The 22,086-nt window shown below is 38.0% G+C and overlaps 1 protein-coding gene across 1 annotated transcript; it reads right to left on the reverse strand.

Moving 5' to 3' along the window:
- On the reverse strand, nt 1-21,814 carry si:dkey-33i11.9 (synapse differentiation-inducing gene protein 1-like). Its single transcript, XM_059339717.1, has 3 exons — nt 21,537-21,814; nt 20,401-20,697; nt 1-1,322 (listed from the first exon to the last, which is right to left on the reverse strand). The coding sequence occupies exons 1-3, from the start codon at nt 21,657-21,659 to the stop codon at nt 1,167-1,169; spliced, it is 576 nt and encodes a 191-aa protein (XP_059195700.1). The 5' UTR covers nt 21,660-21,814; the 3' UTR covers nt 1-1,166.
- Between the last annotated feature and the right edge of the window lie 272 nt (nt 21,815-22,086).

A 22,086-nucleotide genomic window follows, 5' to 3' on the forward strand; every position in this document is an offset into this window, starting at 1 on the left:
TTTGTTTTTATCTCAATATACTTTATTTATAAAGAAATTTGGCATACAGAAAAAATTTCAGCTTCAGTGAAGAAAAGAACAAAGAGCCAAACAACATGCAGGCTGTACGTCACACACTGATTTTGAAATAGAGCTACAGCCACTGATGCATCAACTGGCTGCATCAGACATATTGATGCTAAGTTTCTGCTGACTTTGTGTGAAGCTGGAAGAGAACTAATTAAAGAACGGAAGAACTGGAAAAAGAGCAGTAGATCACCTTTTAACGTGCACACGAATAGATACACAACCAGGCTCAATCCTTCTTCTTTAAGGCGTGTTCAGACCGTAGGCAAAAGTGGCACAAATATATATTTTTTGTTGCTTGTATGTGTCTCAGATCAGATTTTTTTATAACCCTGTGAACAGCACAAATCACATGGTTGCGTGGAGTAGCCAAACAAAATATCAGATCTGAGCAAAAAATTTGAATTTTGCATTAAGACCTGCAGTGTGAACATAGCCTTACGTTTTCAGCATGAGCACTTTCTCCTTCTGTGAGTATATTAGGTTAGTTGTTTTTAAATGTTATTCTATGTAAGCATACTTTTAAGTGAGTTAGGAGGTTAAAATGGATATTTTACATTCTATAATTCTGTTGAAAGGGCAGCAATGTTTCAGCCATCGTACAATAAGACAACTCTTTCAACTTTCAATTACAAAACTGGAAAAAAAAACTTGACTTGAAATGACACACTACAAACTGTGCATTGATAATCATATGCTTGACAATACTTGAAGTCTATATGTGGTAGAGCAACACTGACCTAAGGCTGAATCTTTAAGGCATCAACGTTGAAATATATTTTTCACATCAAAACAAAAAATGTTAATTTTTATGCTTGGTGACATAGAAAGCAAATCACAAACAAAAAAGTTGAAGATATATGAATCTTTGGGTGGTTGTACTGGTTACTCTCTACAGAGTTGGAGAGTAATGGGTTACATGGCCATCTACTGTGAATTAATATATCAGACACTTTTCAAAGGTCTTGTAGCCAATCAGAGGGTTGCAAATCTTCAACAACAGCTCTTTCTGATGACCAGTAATGTTCCTGATGTGGTCTGATTACCTGATAAACAACAAAACTGGGGACTAGACATATAGGAAAGACGTTGAAACAGATTTAGTTGTGAACAAGACTCGCCATAACCACGGCGTAGACAATGGTGAGGACGATGACCCCAAGGCCGATTCCCAGGCCCACATGGTTCAGTGTCCTGGCTATCCTGCTGTTCCGCTCCGCATCTATCCGGTCCCCACTACGGTTGGCTTCACGGGTCTGAAGGTGTGAAAAAGTATTTCAAATTAGTAATGTATGAGGTTAAAAAAATGTTTTCTTTAAAATTAGACTGATGCACTGAACAATGTGTGCACCACATTATCAAAGTATGCAGTTTAGTATGGGACTGGCCTGCAGTGTTAAAGCTCTCTGTGGAAACCATGCTTTTGACCTTATGTGACTTTAGCTTAGCAGCAGCCACTTTGAGGCAAATACAGGAAAATGGTAATTGTTAAACTGTAATGAGTCGAGAAGAGTCACTTGCTAACAGCCAGCATGAGCCACTGAAGCAATAAAAACCCTGAATGTATTAAATTGAATAAGGGTATATTGTCCTTATAAACATGCTTCTTCTTCTTCTCTATATATTTGTTTTTACATAACCTTTTATTTAGCCAGGGGAGACCCATCAAGGCTGAGATCTCATTGTTGATGATCATCATTCTTATAATAATTTAACATCACAAGCAATAAAAACAACCACATAAACCATCAATTATCAACTGTTACATACCAATAATAACAAATTCAAAGTTATGGTATCACTATTCAAAAGCATTCACAGATCTCAACATCATATTCATTTAAAAAAAATCTAGCCGAGGGCATTCAATGACGGTCCCTTGACACCTTTTCAATTAACTAAAATTAACATTTTAGTTAATTGAAGAATACAAATTGCTTCAGACCTGCACCAATGATAAATGAAAACGAAAATGTAAAGAAATAACCATTTTGTTTCGTATGTTTTTTGTTTTTTTTGCAGACAGCCTGAAGAGCCACATGTGGCTACGGAGCTGCAGGTTGCCTACGCTTGCTCTAGCAGCACAATAACTAAAAGCAATTTTTCCAAATTTTGGTTTTAACGAAGTCTGGAAGTGATTAGAACTGCATGTAATGGGGAATATCAGGTAATTAGGAAGCTCTTGTGAGATTGCAGAGCACATACATAGAGAACATACAGGAGCAAATGCTGTATTCTGCTATTGAGAAATTTGTCAATCAAAGAGGTTTCGGAGCTACATTTTACATTATTGAGTCTGGTTAACATTAGTGTTTTAGATATCTATATATATCTTTAAAACTAGACTTTTGTTTGTTTGTTTTCATCAAGATTTTCTGACAGAGTCAGACATTCATACCCTTTTGGAACAGAGGATGAGATGAGTGCAGATAACGGAAAATAGGGTTAAACATAGGGAGCTACATCACCACCACTTGTATCTGCCTAGAAAAGGTTAAACACACATCTACAAGATCTATATTATGCATGTATTAGAATCTGGGATAGGGTTTTTTATTCAAGACTATTGAGAGAATATTGACCATCTAAAGATCTTACTTCTCCAGTTCATGTGTTGCAGTCAAACCCCTTCTCTACATTTAAAAAGGCTACATATTCTAAGAGAGGAAGCTCTGAAATAGCCAATACAACTGCACTACACTTGATTACAGGCACCTACATCATATTGTTGATGAATATCCAATTAAATCTGTGAGTTCTACAAATAGAAATGCAATGTATTTTCTTGTTGTAAGCCAGTGTAGTAGACCCCTACAGCATACTTGTGTCTGGTGGGAGGCAGGAAGTTGGAGGAAGCACAATTCAGACATGCAGTTATCCGAGTAGGAGCATTTCCTACCATTGTGGTGTACCAGGGAGCAAAATGATTCACATGCCAACAGTTAGTTAACTCCATTAATTTGGAGTTTACTAGCATCTTAATCTGATATTCACTCTCTGTTTTTGGTCTCTACAGACTTGTGAGGGAAATCACAAGCTATAAATGCTCCACTATGTTCGTCAGATGTGATATGTAACAGACTTAGAATGAGATCATCACTCACACATACAGTATCTTATTGCACTGTGGGTTTTTTTAACATTCAGTGTGACAAGTCGTCCAAAACGTTGCTGCGTGCCCAAGTTCGGCATCTATTCCTCGTCATTGGGCTGGGCAATATGGCCGACAAATAATATCTCAATATTTTTAGGCTATGCATCACTATACAATACACATTTTATTTTTTTGGCATGCAAAAATATGATAAGAAGAAGAATCCCTGCCTGGCTTGGTGGAACAGCCTGACTTTGACCACCTTCACAATAATATGGAAATGTTTTAATATTACTGATGTTGTACGTAGAAACAATATGAATCAAATTAAAAATGAATATTTTTCTCTCAACTTTGACTTTCCATCTCAGTCTGTCTCAGATGTGATCATGGACTAGGGGCCATGTGTGTAAACACAGTTCCATGTCCCCTCCCACTCTCAACCGACCTGTGGCTGTGAAACACATTTCTGTCGTACTAAAACCACTGAAGAGCAACTGAAAGTTATCATTACTGACAAGATTGAATTCATATTTTTCAATATTCAAGATAAACTGACTGTTTTGTAAAAGTGCCCCTAGATGCTGGAACAAAACAATAAATTGCTTTCCAAAAAAAAGGAAATTATAAAGTTTAAAGGTTTCACTGGAGTCCAATTTTATCAAAACATGTGCTGTTAGATTTCAACATGAAGCAAGAGGCCTATGGTTCATCTGAGCTCTGTGCCTTTAACAAGAGACCAGCCCAGTCTTAATCAAATCAAACTCCCACTCTCACTCCCACCGCACTATTGTGTATACAACTGTGTGTGTGTGTGTGTGTGTGTGTGTGTGTGTGTGTGGGTGTGTGTTTTGTAGGTGTCGTGAGAAGGCACTGTCTTCTCTGAAAAGCTGGTTCTGATTACCAGCAGCTGTCTGGCTCTTTTTCAGCCAGCCGCTCTTTGTCCTGTTGCAAAAACTGTGGCTCTCTCCACACAGCCATTCATGATTTATATACAGGATGGTGATGTCCCAATCCACACCACTCAAGAAGGATTATGTTTTGATCTGTGTTTGGTTTCTAGCATCACATAATAAAGCTTTAAGATAAGGACACACTACAGGATTTTTTGCCAGATTCGACCCATGATTCCCAGTTGGGCAAACTCTGCACCAGTCTGCACTAGTTGGGGACATTTGCATGACTAGTCAATCAGTCGCAGTCAAACATTTTTTGAGCCAAATCAGGTTGCAATCGGTTAGTGTGAACTGATTAACTGCAAACACATGTTGCCAACAGCCAATGAAAAGAGAGGATGGGACACAGGAAATAGCGATAGAAGACAAGGGGAAGAAGTGAGAATATAGAAACAGCTATGGTGAACAGCGGTGCATTGCCACCACCAACTGGTATGTTTGTTTACCCTTTAAACCAATGCCCTTATGAGAGTTTGCGTGACAGTTTGATGCATTCAGTTGGTTTTAGTCAGTTTGACAAATCATGTAGTCCTTGATCCCTCATCAGGCACAGTTGTTAAGGGTTTGATCCCCAGTCTTTCAGTCGTTATACAAAGATCTGCTGAAACCAGTCATGTAGTGTGTACTCCAAGTCTTTTCAAAATGTGTAAAGACTAGGAAAGTTGTCTGGTGTGTCCCCAGCTTTAGAAACTTTTGCATCATCTTAAAGAAATGAAAAGGCTGACTTACTGAAGTATTATATTCTTAATAAAGATGGTGCAGAGTCAATTACAACCCCCAAAGAAGTTGGGACGTTCGCCAAAATACAAATAAAACATAATGCAATAATTTGCTCATCTCCTTTGACATATATTTAATTTAAACTGTACAAAAACAGTATATCTAAATGTAAATAAATGTTTAAACTATATATATATATATATATATATATATATATATATATATATATATATATATATATATATATATATATATATATTTTTTTTTTTACAAATAAACCCCCTGAATTCTGAATTTGATGCTGTGTATATTTGCACAGAATTGGGGAGATTGTAGACTGATTACATTATGTTACAGTTTTTGTCAGTGAAGTCAGTTTTTGTATGATGTTTATTTCAGAAAATTTAAATGTCCATTGTCATTAGGAACAAAGGCATATTTGAGGGTTTCACATCCTCATTGATCAACTGTATTATGAAGCTTCTTGCCACTCCCATCTTAATTTCTGCTGTTTCATCAAGATTAGACATTTCAATCAATTTCCCCAAAAGACTGAATCAGGAAAATAGGCTGTCTGGAGACATTCCCAGTGAGAGCAGCAATGACTCAGATCACTTCAAGGCTTATCATAGTGATGATTTATTTGTTTATTCTTTCACTGTTGTGAAGTGTTGGCTAATAAATAAATAAAATCTTTAATATACTGTGGTGAATTACTCTTTCAATAGCCCTGTCAGCCTCATTACATACTTCCTACTAACTGTGATCAGCTATAAAATCATATAACACAGATGTAATTTCCCCTGTTATCTCTTTTCTAGATGTTATTACCTCCGCCAAGGATGTTATGTTTTCAGTTTGATTTGTTTGTCAGCAGGAAAACCTAGGCCTGGCCCAATTATGAGGAAGATTGGTGGAAGGGTGTAGCCTGGGCTAAAGAGGGACCATTAAAAGTCTGGGATAGATCTGAATTATGGGTGGACACACAAAGCATTTTTCTTTTTTGTTATCATTGTACAGAAGGGCGTGGCTCTGGCCGACGTTCCCTTCAAGTTTTACCTTGTAACAATATCAGAACATTTAGTTAATGATGATGAATTATAGTAATGAGATTGTAGTGATAAACAATGTCATTACTGCTGCTTTAAGTGTAAAATGTAGCTTAAGGAAATGTGTTAGTATGATTTGATTATTGGCAAAATATTCCATGGGATCATGAATTGTGTTACAGTGTGATTTAGGAAAACACATCTATATTGCTATAGAAACTTACAGAGAGGAGTTAATCAGCATGTCTCTGACCCTCCCCCCACTGCACAGAGAGCTCTGAGGTCAGCTGCTGGGCGTCAGTCTAATCAGAGCTGGTATTCAGAGCCACGTTAAAAGTCTTTCAGGGACATTCATTTCACTGCTACAAACAGTATGGACTAAAGTGTGGTGGTAGAAATCCCCAAAGTGTCCCAATAAATTGTCAGAATCTTCAAACTCAAAACTTCCTCGATTTCACATTCACAAGATTTCACATGAAATCTCAAATATCTGCCCTGTGATGAGGCTAGGGAACATAAAGGTGCTGTGATGAGAGAAGACTTGCAGCAAGTCAGAAATGTCAGGATCTGTGCCTCCTTCCTCCTTCCCATTTGCTTGTTGTTGTTTTCCCTGTTTGTCTGATCCTCCTGTGTCTCCTCCCCTGTCTGTCTTCTGTGTGTGTGTGTGTGTGAGTGCATGGGCATGGCTTTGTTAACAGGCAGTATCAAGTGAACCTGATCCAGCAATCAACCCTTACAGTATAAACCCCCCGGTTTTCTCTTACCTTGTTGCCAGATCGTTTTATGCTACCTATACACCAGAAGACTTTGAAAATATTTGGAAAGACTCCTGGAAGACTATCAGCTCACATCTAAAGACAAGTGTTTAGAGTTTCTAGTCCCAGTCTAGTCTCAGACTGAGATTCTACAAAGACTGTGAATCTTTCAGCGTCACTATTTACAGACTACAACTAGATTCTTTTAGCATTTTTAACCAACCATGCAATTTTTTTCCTCATTATGCTCTAAGTAAAAACTTACAAAATGGAGGAGAAGCAGCTTTTGGCTCCACCTGCTCTAGTGTGTGCAGTGGTTTGTGTTGAAAAAAATAAAAACAATAAAAATAGGTATAGACGCCACAAAATGCCCTCTCACAAAGCTGAAAAAGGGTTTCTGTTTTCTGACATGAAAAGTTGACTATTTTACAGTAAACAAAATAGATATAAGGAAGAATAAATGAAAGGGAAATTTATAAATGAATTCATGATATACATGTATGCCCTATTTAATTATGTGTTTAATTGAATAATCATATTTATCAGCTCTTTCAACTCTCATTTAGTTATTCATACATTAATTATCGATTATTTGTTACTTATTTATGTATAGGCCTACATTTATTTATACATTTTAACTGGGTCTCCTTACTGTTCTCTTTACTAAGAAACAGCGCCCCCAAAATCCCGCTTGTGGCCGTAAATATATTACATCACTACATTTTTATTTAGGACTGAGCTTACTAGCATTATTGTGATGTTACTTTTTCCTGTCGAAGTGGTTTTACTGGCCGGTCTGGAACTGGGGACCTTTCCCCCGCTCATCTATTGGTTGTTGATTGTGTTCCGTCACTGTGACTTGCGATAATATCAAACACGTTTGATATGATCGCAAAGCAAAGACTGATATGAAACAGCGCCGATTACTACCTTACACTTAACGATCGAGATGACGGGAGCGCGCTGTGACTCCAGTAAAACTCCTAGATTTACTAAAGACTTTCAGTATCTAGTCTGGGACTGTGAAAATCGTTTGGTGTAAGCCCAGCATTAGTCATCCAGTGCGGTAGATCCTTGTTCCTTCGCCTCTTTAGTGTATTTAATATCTCCTGGTGTTTGTTAGCTTGTGGGCTATTTCTGTGTTTTTCTGAATTGCTTAAGATCTTTGTGTCACATGCTCCATTGCCTTCCTGCCTGCCTGTCGCTTGCTACCATGTGCTCCTCGGTCGAATGAGTTTAACAGCAAGATCCATTCTCTCCATGTGCTGAAGCGGCTTCGCCATGCCACATGGTGGACGCCAAACAGAGGACTTTGTTTCCCTGTTCCTGAGCTCTTGTCACCTCACCGGCCAACGTTGGATCCTGGGAAGGCCCTCCACCCATCCCCCGGCACATTACCTCTGCAAATATCAATAAAAGACTGCGGTTGCACTATAACCTGCCTTCTGAGTCGTGCATTTGGGTGGAAACCTCCCTTAGTTCATAACAAGAAAGCCGTTACCAAACATTAGCTTAATGTAAACACTTCAAAACAGGAACAGTAATGTCCAGGACATTTTTGTTTTGGAAATGAGTCAAAGAGAATACCTTTAAAAAAGAGCTGGGAAAAAAAACAAGTCACAACAGGTTGGTCAAACTAAACAGAAGATTAAGTGAAGTTCAACTAACTTGTGTAACTTGTGTGCCAAGTGTGATAACTGCCTTCATCACATCTAGCAGAGGATGTGGTATTTAATTTGTTCTCTACAACGTGTAGAGTTGACACCACAGTAGATATCTGTTAGCAGTCAGAAACACTCAGCAGACCTGCTCGTAACTCAAAGATTAAGAAAATTAACACTGCAATTTATATATATATTTATAAGTAAGTTCTGAACCTACTGTGGGCCACTGCTTTACATACTTTTATATTCAAACAATAAAATGGGATGTGAAAGCATGGAAGATTACTGAATTTTCAAGTCAAATGAACTGGAAAAAGAATAACTCGTAACTTCATCTACAACAGGAAGAAGGCGTTAATGTGTTATATTAATGACTCTTATTTCCTCTTTTTTTTTGGAGGCTCCTAAAATTAAAAATGCAACTGGGAACTAGTGAAACAAGAAAAAGTCAGCTGAGTATGCAGAGATAAGATATTTGTCCACAGGCATGAGTTCAGTTTCTGATAATAAATAAGCAGTGACATAATATTAACTTGGGTTTAAATGGTGCTGTTCTTCCAAGCATAAAAATGCAGTCAATACGAAATTACACAATTTCCCAGAAAACTTTTTCCAGCATTTAAAAATAAAAATAAACTTACTGAATCATGTTAGAATACAACACTTCCTGAAATGCAATGTCAAAAGATTAATGTATGTAATGTATATAATGTAATGTATATGCATGTAGATGGTACAGGAGAGGCAAAAATAAGCCTCGGGGCTTCAGCCTATTCCTTTTTCGGTTGCTGTCTGATGGATTCTTTTATAAAACATGATTTTATTTTGTTGTCTTTGGTTTTTTTTGTTGTTTTTTGTAACCAAAATAAAGCATTCATTCATTCATATTTGGCCTCATACAGAAAAAAATCCCTTAACTTTGGTGGATGTAAAGGCTATTTTAGTGCTTCATTCTTTAATGCATCTTCGTATCCTTAAATTATATTAAAGAGACTGATGCACTGGTGTAATTGAATTTGATGCTTTTTGCAGATTGGCTCAGCTCTGCTGCTTGTCTGCAGTCCTGTCAGTGTGCTCTGTCTCTGTAAGGCCTGTCTGCTTGTCAGTCAGTGGTTTGCTGTGCATGCGAGTGGCCTCATTTATTGAGGGGAAGGATGGGGATGGTAGAGCAGAGGACTGATTTTCGCGTGAGAAAGAAAGAAAGAATAGATACCGAAAGTCTGCACAACCTTTTGCAAACACAAAGGCAAAGAGAAAGTCATGTTGGCTGCAGAGCTGTTTGACTCAACATAGTACAATTTGGGGTCTTAATGCAATACCCTGACTCATCTGCTAAAACGTTCCACAATACCTCGACCAAAAAACCTCCCACCCCTGACGTTCCTTCCCACAGCTTGACCCCAAAGTCAGCCCTGAGCCTTCATCTGATTGGCTGATGGCGAGTTTAATGGGGGTGGGATGCATTCCACAGTGTGACACTGCTTTGTGTCTCTGGTTGGCACATGCATACCCGTTTTCACACTTAACATGGTAGTATATGGATGCAGGGACACAAGCTCTGTGTTCTGCAGGTATTTTTTAGGTAACCAGATTTTATGTGGCTGCTGTTGCAGGTGTAGCCTCAAGGCCACAGCCCATTTCAGGGATGTGTGCCTCCTCAAAGTGAGCTCTGTGTGATTTTCAACTTCAAAAGTCCAGTGGGTCAGTCTTTAAAATCCCCCATCTGGGATTTATTATCGTCTGTCTTGCAGCGGTGTGACCCGCACAGGAGTAAAAACACTGAATATATTAAAACACTGACCATGATGTCACAGTAAATCACTGTTGGGATTACTCAGTAAGCATTAAAGCTGCACTAATCAATATTTTTTTAATACCAAAAGTGGATCAAATTGCACAGAGAATTATCAACCAACTCTTGTGTCCCTCTCTGCTCTATGGAGCTTTCCAGCATCTTTCAGCTCATTGTTTTGGTTTTCTGGCCTGCAACATGATTCTCATTAACCTTCATTCTAAGCACAACAGGCAGCTGTTTTCTAGAGCTGCAAAGATTAATCGATTAGTTCTCAACTATTACATTCATCACCAATATTTTGAGAATGGATTTATAGGTCTGACTCACTTTGACTTTGTTATCCCAGCATTTTCTAGACACAAGACATTTGAGAACATTATTTTCACTATTTTCTGCATTTTACCAACCAGTCGTTCCCAAACTATTTCCCCATGGACCCCTTTTCTAAATAAAAACATTATATAACGATACCCCTTTTATAATTCCAGACTCCCCATTTTCCACATTTTATCATAAATTCAACATTTACAGTACCTCAGAGTTAAAGTCTTCCTTTACAGCGATATGATTATGGCTTCTACTGTGTATCGTGACATTAAGCCATTCTTAAAATACACTTTGGATCTAACATCTTCAGTCAATTTTTAAAAAATTCCCAGAGTAAAATGCTCACATGAAGAGCAGCAGGTGGTTAAACCTGGCAAAGGGAAAACCCTGCTGAACAAATATGTACACAAACTGTGGCCAGTCAGTTTCCCCACTATGCCCTCACTATTTAACTGTAACACATAATTCATACATTTATATTTTAATTGGTATTAGACAAATTTTGCCTTTCACCAAAATTGAGCCTGCAGTGCTGTTTGTGGCGCATTCTTTTTCAGTTTACATCACTTATAGCACGTCATGCTGCTGACAACTCAATGACCTCACAGCCACCTTGACTGGCAGGCAACAGGTGTTTGAATTTGTTGATCTCTGCAGCACAGTGGTTTAAAACATAACTGCCTCCAGAGGGACATGAAACCCTCAGACTTGCAGCATAACAGCTACCAATGCTCTGGAAAGCAACACATTCCTAAGAATTATAATACTTGGACTGATTCTGATGGTCAGCTGGCAGACAGCTGTATTCTGTCTCTTATGAAATGGGAGGTTGATTAGAGCAATATGATATGAGAAGCGAAAGGAACGCGTCTCATTATTCAAATATGGTGTATTCAAGTATAGTGCAACAAATTCCTTCCATGAGACAATGGTGTGGGGTAGAATTTAGCACTAACTGAATTAAAGCAAAGTGTGTTTAACCCTTGATCAGGCAAAGAACTATATTTGGTAACTTCAGGTAATATTTCGAGAAAAAAGTTGCAAATTTACTAGGTTTAAGTGTCAAATCTACAAGAAAAAAAAGTAGCAGATTTAAGAGATTTAAAGTGGTGAATCTGCGCGAAAGTGGGAAAGTGGGAAAAAAGCTACTTTTTTCTTCCAGATTCACCACTTTAACCCTTAATAGGGCACTCATTGAAATACTTGCAAATTCCAAATTTCAACCCTATAGAATATTGGAGGATATTACATACAGCCAGAATGTGTAAAAAAAAACCATATGAAAATAATATTTTGAGAAAAAAGTTTACGAGATTAAAGTGGCAAATCTACAAGAAAAAAATGTGCAGATTTATGAGATTTAAAGTGGTGAATCTGGGAGAAAAAAGTTGCCTTTTTTTTCTTTTTTTTCTCGTAAATCTGCAATTTTTTCCGCACAGATTTGCCACTTTAAATCTCTTAAATCTGCGACTTTTTTTCTTGTAGATTTGCCAATTTAATCTAGTAAATTTGCAACTTTTTTTCTCAAAATATTACCTGAAGTGACCAAATATAGTTCTTTGCCTGATCAAGGGTTAAACAGGTGTTGGCTGCACGGTGGCGTAGTGATTAGCACTCTCGCCTCACAGCAAGGTCGCCGTTTCAACTCCGGCTTGCTCATTTGTGTGGACTTTGCATGTTATCAGCATGGGTTCTCGCCAGGAACTCCGGCTTCCTCCAACAGTCCAAAAACATGCACTTAGGTTTCATTGGTGACTCTAAATTGCACATAGGTGTGAATAAGAGCGTAGTTGTCTGTCTCTATGTGTCAGCCCACGTGACCTGTCCAGGGTAGAAGAATTGTTTTCAATTCAGAAACGTTATTTTGCATAATTTAATCTATAATGTTCTTGAACTTGATGAGTGCGCTGTTGTTGCAGCTGTTCTGTGGAAGGACGGGAAATACAGAATAGATCATTGCTTCACACTGTAACTTACTGTCTGGATGTTCATCCACTGTAAATAAGTGCTAATCTGTGAGGAAAAGCTCATGTTTTGGGTAACAAAGACCCGTTTGATGATGCTGTCACAGAAGCAAGGAGTGGCTTGGCATGAGATATGCAGAGAGCTGAGGTCTGATCCTGACAAAAGCATCTCTTGTCCAGACACTCCACTAGCTGTTGTGTTGAGAATTTCAACCCTCAAGTCTCATCCTGAGTCCAGCAGAAAGTTATTTTCATTCCTCCACATTATCAAAGTCCTCCAAAGAGAGGACTTGCACACAACTCATTCTTGTTCTGTGGTACGAGTACTGTTTTGGTAAACAGAAAAGCTTTGTAAAATGAGAAAAACTTTAAATTGACATGAAGTATTTTTTCCACAGCTTTGTTAGAGAGGTCACTGTGTCTTCCTGTCCATTGATAGTGAAATGCCTGAGAGAGAATGTTAAATAAGACAAATTCCAGTGGCCAGCTCCATATCTCTCCACGACTCCCCCTCTTCTTCTCTGTTATTTCCTATCTTGTTTCCGTCTCTGCGTTCCAGCTATAAACTTTGATACACACTCTAACAAAAACACGACTAACTCTTTGTCTCTGTCCACAATCTCAAACCCTTGGCTACTTTATTTCAGTTCGTCTTCTTTCTTTTGCCTGTGTCTTTCTTCTGAATCTATTGAGCCTCTGTATCCTCCCAGTTCATTCAGCTCTTTTATTATGTAGCCACATAATAGGAATATGTGGACACAATGGGCCACATTAACAGACACTGGGTTTTCTCCCTCACTTTTGCCACTTTTTCTCTTTCATCTTTTAAGGGAAATCCAGGGAGGCTCCATTACTGCCAGGCTGATTAGATCCTCATGACCATGTGACAGACATTATTTTTATATGTTATTTAAGATACTATTTGCGTACCCAAGACTTTGAGCAGGTTGCTGTTTGTGCTCTTGCAGTTTGCTCATTTAGATCAGACAATGTGAGTGGGTGTCTGTTAGCCAGATGCAGAAAGGGGCCAGGGGCAGAAAGAGAGACACATGGAGAAGAGACCGGAAAAAGCAAGAGCAGATCAAGTCTGACTTACAGGAAACACAATAGGAACAAAAAGTCACTCTTTAGGCCAGGGGCCCCCAAACTACGGCCTGCGGGCCACTTCCAGCCCGCCAAAGCAATTGGAGTGGCCCACTTAACTATCCCAAACAATCCCTCTAAACATGGCCTGTTTTTTTAAATTGCATTTATCATATATTTATTTATAAAATTTCCACATTTAATGATTAAGGTAGGCGTTCTAATTAAAATTGGCCTTAGTTGTGAATTATTTACAGTAGTAGCTAATTTTCACCCCCTCACACAATTATATATTCCGATCTACGTGATGCCAAGCCGTAAGCGTCAAGTTTTCGCGGGCAAGGCAAGCTAACGGAAGAGAGTCGGTCAACAAAATGTGGAAACGGAAAATAGATTCTGAATGCAGAATCTATTTTCACCTGTACCTGTTACAAAATCATTGTTAACTGGCATCAGCTTGTGTTTTCATTTTCTACAAAATAAAAGGAATATCTGTGGTACTTCAAATAAACATGTGAATACTTTTCATTACTTTTTTGCAAACCAACATGTGGTGCCAAGGCCAATAAATGATTGTTATATTTACACAATAACACTGGTGGTCACTTTGGCCCATATCATTTCCTGTTATAGACTGACCCCGGCCCCCCATCACAGAAAGAAAAGTTGATGTGGCCTCCACCGAAAAAAGTTTGGGGACCCCTGCTTTAGGCTGTACTGAGGATTTACAGTACTTCATTCTACTGCTAATCACAGCTCTGCAGCGTTGAATATCATTTATAGAGATCCTCATATTTTCCAGGAATAAACGGTAAAAACAAACAAACTCCCATTTCCCACTAATAATATGTCTTTGTGCACCTGTGTGTACACATACTGAGGACAGTCGTTCATAGTAAAACAAAGACACCTCTATCATTAATGCTACCACAAACTGATGTAAGCCCCACCTTTAAATGCTGCAATTATAGCAAAATATAGGGATCAGCTTTCTCCCAAGGGCAGCTTACTGTTCAGATGTCCCTTGACTTTTCATCTCGTGCTGTCACCAGGACAAGATTTTAGACCAATGTCCAAATAATTACGAAACAAATGACATAACATTGTTATTGTCAGTATTTTAGCTTTCTAATGTTAGCATTTAGCTTAAAGCTACACAACAGATACGGTCTCACAGAGTGGGCAAGCATACACTGCAAAAAAGCCAACTTGTATTTTTTGGCCTAAAACAGTGATTTAATTTGGTAAAACTTGGAAATATAAATTACTGACATTTAGGGCAATAATGTAAGTTAGCATAACAAAGGAAGCCAGTTGTCTGCTCAAAAACAAGTTTGTGAGTTGTTGTTACTTATATCTTTAAGTTTGGGTTCAAAACAAGGGACAATAGTTCTGCTAACTCTTATTTCTTTGTTGTGAAATTCGGTCATTAGCGAAAGCTAGCGGCTAACTGATGCTAGTGGCTAACTGATGCTAGCGGCGCTGCTTGTTACAGCTACAAGAGTAGCCATTAGCGTATCAATGCTAACTCAAAATTGTGGTCACAACATTAGCTGACATTTCATAGCAGCGTTACAATCGTGCCAGAGAAACTCAAAAACAAAACTTAAAATATTTAGTTTAATTGTCCAAATTTTTTTCACCCAACTTTTCTTTTTTTGCAGTGTAGCTGTAGACTCTTGCCACACCAAAGGTAGAGTAATAATAAAGCAGCATTGTTTATCTATAGACAACAATAAAGGTCCACCCAATAAAGCATATTTCTTTCCATTAAATTATTGTGACAATGTGATTTGTTATTGAGAGAAGAAGTTTATATCTTCTTAAACTTTATTAATCAATTCTTCTTCCAAAAAACAACAACACAATTGACAGAGGATTGTGTCTGAAAACAAAATTATTCCAACTTTATGGGTAGATATTTCAACCCAAGTATTTAAAATAAGCCTTTGGTAATATCAGACATATAGGATATGTTGCTCTGTTATCTGATATGATAAATCTTTACCGACTTTCAATCGGTCACCTGATCAGAACAGCTCTTACAGACACATTGCAACCACAGTCTCCTCGGCAGGGAGCTAAATCAAATTTTGAATAGGTAGTCTTATCTACTAAAAGCCAGTATGAAGCATGTTAACGCATCGTGGAAACTGTTACTGCTGTGTACACAACAGCCAAGTTCTTACTGTATTAAATACTGTAGCACTATTTTTGTAGTTTGTAGTATTGTTTCTGTTCTCATCCCAGAAAACTAGATTTGTTGATCTTACCTCTGCACTGTGCATTAAATTAGTGACCATATGGAAGCAGTTATTTTAAAATGTGATACAAATTAACAAGAAACACACACTTTGGCTTACCTTGGTAACAAAATACATTACGTCTCCTCATCTTAACAGCAATATACACTATTCAATAACCCATTATTTCAACATTTCACTGTCTTTTTTGGTGAGTTTCTATTTTTTATTATTTAGTTTTATGTGCTATGAGGGTACTTCAGGCTAAATACCTCTGTATGAGTGACTTGGGGTCACTCATACATGCCGTATTGCAACACTGCTCTGCTTTTTATCTCTGCTGCTTTTTACAAAAAGCATGTCCAGCAGTAATGGAACATTTTTCTTAGGAATAATAATTTGATTCAGGAAATATGTCTCTTGTTCAAATATCTGACTGTCCAAGGATGTTAAAAAAGATGAACTGCTTTCATGACCTGCTCTTCTGGTGGAATACTTGCTAAGGCTTTTATCATTTCATACATATTAAATGTCATCATAAGATCTGATGTAGGGGAAGTAATGGATGATAAGTTGATATATCAAAGGAACTTTTGATAGAATGTGTTAATGGAAAGCTAAGAAGGTATGAGATGGTTGGTTTAGAGCTGGAGAGGAGGGACCAGGTCTGCCTGGGTAGCAGGCAGAATCAAATTTAATTTTGATTAAAAGACATAGACACTCTGCTGCACCTAAAGAGTCTTCTTATCTCTTGAAACAGATACAATACAGGTAGATTTGTTGTGTCTGAGGCATGAATAATGTTTGTGAAATCTGTTGGAAATTCCCTTATTACTTTACCTAAAAGCAATGTACTCGACAGTATGGGCCAAGGGTTGTGTAACTGAGAAACTAGGGAGAGCTTGTAAGTAAATACAGCAACAGAGGAAGTAAAACTGGGTTTTTCACTGAGGATTTATGAGCCGAAGATGAATATACATCACACAAAACTTGAGATCTGTTTTTAACCCTTTCAGACTTGATTTTGTCACATCCATTCAACTACAAATGACTCAATACGAAATTAAAGATTAATAAGCTTCAGTACAGTTAAGCGAATTAGTTATTTTAATGCAATGGTGGGAAGTGGAGAAGTCCATTACCAATACCACACATTTCCATACATCATTCAAGCCTTTTAAAGGTTCAGTTTACCTACATTATGACAAAACCAGAACTGAATATTGCTAAAACCTGAGTTTTAGTACAATCTACTTGAACAAATATGAACTATTATTTCCAACAAAAAAAATCCCAAATGTAAATATATATAAACATATATAAACATAAGCAGTTAAGAAATTCTTAACATTTTAACTTATGTGACTCAATTAGCAAAATTTTCTAGTCAGATTCCTAAACCACTGACCCTATACACATACTGCTGAAATCAGCCAAATCTTTCCCGTCATAGTGTCCATCTGTTTCGACATCACATGCGTAACCTAGCCTCAGATCTTGCCTCATAATTTCCAAATTCTGACTTCTGCTTGGGTGTAATCCAGTGGTTTTTGTCTGTACTTCTGTGTTATCAGTGCAATCAAAACTGCTAGCACCTTTGCAAAAAAAAAAAACGAAACAATTTGGCTCAGTGAATTTTAACTTATTCCACATATCAGTATTGCTGTATGTATTGCCCAATAAGTGATGAAAACTTGCAGTACAGACCATCGAAATTCTGGACCAGCTGGTCAATATAAACATACTGACTGAAGTGTGTTGATCAGCTGACCTTGTCTTACATAACAGTGTACGTGCTGAAGTTCATGTTTTCTAAAGAGTTACTAATTGCTCCCATTTGTATCTGCAAAGCAGCCTCACAAGTCACATTTTCTGGAAAATGCTGATGTTTTTACAGTTTTAGTGACGTTATTGCGCTGATGTAGATGTAACAATAATTAACAAGGCCCTATTTTACAGTTTTATATATAAACAGCAGCATTTATATGCATATTATGACAAATTTTCTATCTGACGCAATAGTCCAGCCATGAAAAAATTTCTTGGTGTTGAATATTTAATTTTGTATTGACAACTTTGCTTTTACATTACATTACATGTCATTTAGCAGACGCTTTTGTCCAAAGCGACTTACAATGCTTGACTGTCTTCTCCAAATTACAGCCACCGTATTCTGTCTCTAGAGAAGCAGACTGGCTCCAGTAAAATGACCTCCTGGCAGTAAATAAAGCCTAATGGTCTCTGCGCTGGACATATTAACCAGACTGTTCAATGTAGAGCAGGAGATGACTGTGCCCTAATATGATGTAGGAACAACAGGGACGGTTATTACTGACCAGAGGAAAGAGACACAGGAACAATAGCCATATTGGTCTGACTGTATTCTGTGTGTTGCTATTAAACATTAAGGTAAATACTGGATGATAAATGTGGACTTAGTCTAAAAATAGTTTTTAACAACTGCTGCTATAGAAGGTATGCTGCGCTAACTTGTTTGCCACGAGCAGTCAGCTGACACACACACTCACACAGCCTAAACACAGCATAGTAGACTGGAGTCGTTTCTAGTAGAAAACAAGCAAAATTCACCTCGATAAGATGTATGTATAACATTGAGCTATTGTTAAGTTTTTATCATCCCTCACATTGTGCGGAAACAAGCCAAACCACATGAGAAATGTACCACATTAAAAGACATATCGTAACACCTCAAAGCTGCAAAAAAAAAGCCACTTTCTAACACTCAGTGAATGTACTGTATGTTTAAGGACCAAATAAGTGTTATATTTGGCTTTTGCATTAATTCATTTAAAAAAATGTGTAAGAAGTCCCACAAGCGTTTTTCCCCTCTGAGGATTAAACACCGACCACCTGGAAACAATCAACCAACTTTCCTTTCTAACAGAGTGTGTGCCTTCCTTTATACCATACCACTTCAGTAAGACAGTTAAAAAACAAACTCATTAACTTCTTTGGGTTACCTCACACAACGGAACTACATCAATACCTATAAACTGAAGAATCAATCCTAAAGTTACGTTTTGTATAACTTTTTACTTTTACCGTCTGAAGTATTAAACTACATTAGAGATTGTACTGATAGTTGGCTTATATCTTTTGACTAACTCTGGAGAGTTTGACAGTACACAGCACACATTTGTTTTGCATTAAATAATCAATTTCCCCCACTGAAATTATCTATGAGACGTGGTACTTAATACTATGTTTTTCCAAGCCACCTTGGATGAAACCCATTGATTTATAATAATAATAGCACATCTATTATGAAATCACGCTGATTTCTGTATGAGTAGGAATTGACCATTTATCAAAACCACCCATAATGACCCATATGGGTGTTATAAAAATAGCACACGTCATCATATATACATACACGTACGACTGCAGTTTTGTTGTATTTAGGCTACAAAAACACTCATCTAGGTTTAGGGCAAAAAACTTCCCGGGGAGCCATTATAAAAGACAGTTTAAAAAGCAAACAAATGTATGTAAAAGCCAGAAGTGATGTAGTTACGAGGGTGACATAACTACCGGAAGTGACGTAGTTACGTTAAGGACCAAGCGTGAGGCACGAAGTTCAGTGATGTTCAAAACAGATTGTTTACTTTTTTTTAAATTTGGGACAGAAACCCCGTTCTCCTTGGTGAAAACTGACATTCGTTAGCCCACTAGCTAACAACAAAGTTGTCATTGGGTGATACAATGAGCTTTTATTCATTCGGCTGGCTAGCTAGTAAGCCCAACTAAAAGGACCCTAGGCCGAAGTTGTTGCCCATTTTATCCGAGTTTATCCCTGTTGAATAGGTTATTGTAATGTCAAAGGTTTAATTGGACTTGCAGTAATGACCACAGTTGGAGGAGCTCAGCCACGACACAGAACAGTACAGATGCTGCAGCGTGATTTAATCATTTTGCCCTTGGGCCTGTTTAACATTGGGTTTCGATTCCCACCCCTACTCACGCCTAATACAACATTCAGGGCCATGAAACATCTCCTCCATTTTCATTCTTGGCAACATCCTGTCCGTTCTTGCTCTCTGCTCCATCCTCACAGATTCCCTTCCAGTAACTCTCAATCACTTCCCAAAGTTGGCAGTAGTGCGCCCACACACACACACTCCTCCACACACAGATGGGTTCTGCTGTGTCCTCTATCAAATATTTACAAGTGTTGGAAAATGCCCGATGCCCTCACAGCAGCGCTCATTTCACAGGCCATGAAAACAACATACATATTCCCCTTTGATGAGATAAAACAATCTCATCAATCTACTTTCATTACCACAAGACACAAAGTACCACTTAGTATTACTAAAGCTGTAGTATCAGCCCCAATGCAATTTCGAGACATCAATCCATCACTGCAGTAATTAATTGGAAGTAGTTTTTTATTCCATTTCGGAGTATTCAGACTTTTTGGTGAGTTCTTATTATTATTTTGAAACCCTGTTTATGTTATTTTTACAATCATATCACTATATTTGAAATAAAAATGTTTAAAATGCAGAATTGTGTCTTGATGGGATTCTTCTTTATCACTGCACTGTTCAGCTGTAGCATGTACTCTATATTGGCACATATTCAGAATTAATCAGGGGACATTTGCTCTGTGTAACCATGCAGCAGCCCATGAAGAATATGAATACAAGTAAATCAAACTTACAAAGATGGAGTAGATGAGAGCAGCAATTCCAAGCGGGAGGCAGCAGCACACCAAGTTGAAGATGGAGTAGCACAAGTAGTCGTTGAGGGGGTGTTCCAGTGGGCCTCGAGCCACATAGACTGTGGGCTGGACAGTGACGGTGGCCTGCTGTCCCGGGTATGGCTGTCCTGGGTATTGCTGTCCCGGGTATGGCTGTCCTGGGTATGGCTGTCCCGGGTATTGCTGTCCTGGGTACTGCTGACCCATGGGCTGCTGTCCATAAGGAGCACCTCCATACTGTGGTGGAGGCCCAAAGCCCTGCAGGCCACACACAAGAAACACAAGTATTATCAGGTCCAATGGAGGGGGAGGGAGTTACGGGAAAAATGCAGGCTTCACATGAATACGAAACTACAAGTAAACCACAGGCGATTATAATCTGACAGTGTGATTTTGAATGAATAGAATAAAGGGTGGGGTTAACAGTACTAAGAAAAACTAACTTTTTGGTGCTTTTAGTGACTATGGTGGTAGGCTGGTTTGGCTTTCCAACAGAGTTACATTAATCAGACCATGAGGTTACAGTTACAAACAGTACTGATGATTTACTTCAAATTAGAAAAACATGAAAATGACACTTCATGTAAAATAATTTAGGATATTTAAATCAAAGCAGAAACTGTGACAAATAGCCCATAATTCAATCAAACTTAGCCAGAGTTCATTTGAATTATTACCATCAAAGTACCACACGTTGCACATTAACAGGTATATTGCTTAATTAACTCACATTGACCGTCTAAAAGATTAGGCTAATACTTTTATTTTAATTTAAATAAAAAACCTTTTACCGTGTATTTGAAAGAAAAGAAAAGAAAAGAAAAGAGATTTTTTTTAGAAGTCTATAGGAATAATTACATTGATGGATTTGAAGCTTTTTGAAGAAAACATTATTTCCCATCATGCATTATCATGACGAATACAGAAAACTCCTCCAACTGGAATTTAATGTACGCTTGCTATGAGTAGTTTGCAGTGTTAAAGGTGGGTGGGGTGGGGTGGGGGGTAGTTAGGGGAAAAGGGAAAAAAACCTGTGTAGCGTCCCGTTACCTACCATAAAGTTATTCCACATGATTTAGTGATAATAAGCGGCCTACCTGCTGCTGTGGGTGTCCGGCACCGGGCTGGTCCTGGTAGGGCGGAGGGGGCGCATGGGCCATGGAGGACTTTTCATCAGTCCAGTCCGTTGGAGGGGCGCTGGCAGACTTACTGGGGTCCATAATGCAGCAGCTTGGTCGCTTGGTTTTCAGGGTAAAAAAACACAACAACCTTCTTTACCGTCGACTAAAGTATTTAATGGCAAATTTTCAACACTGCCGAGTTTTCTGTGCTGCACCCCTTCTGCAACAAGGTGAATTGCTCAAGTGCGGACTTTTGATAAAAAAATGTCTTATTAGTGTCAAGGAACACAGAATGAATACGGAAATCCCGGTCATGACTTTCAAATTAAAAGCAGCGTCGAACATGAACCAAAGTTCTTCTAAAATAAGATCGAAGATAAGATAGACAAGAAAACATATTTTAATGAACAAGTAGCCTACAATGAAATGCAGTAGAAGCTCACTTACAACAGAAATATTTACAACAAAAGTATATTAAAAAAGATTTAGAAATACTATGTAATACATTTTTTAAAGTTGTAAAGAT

Source organism: Centropristis striata, chromosome 8 (genome assembly GCF_030273125.1).
Source record: "Centropristis striata isolate RG_2023a ecotype Rhode Island chromosome 8, C.striata_1.0, whole genome shotgun sequence".
Lineage (NCBI taxonomy): Eukaryota > Metazoa > Chordata > Actinopteri > Perciformes > Serranidae > Centropristis > Centropristis striata.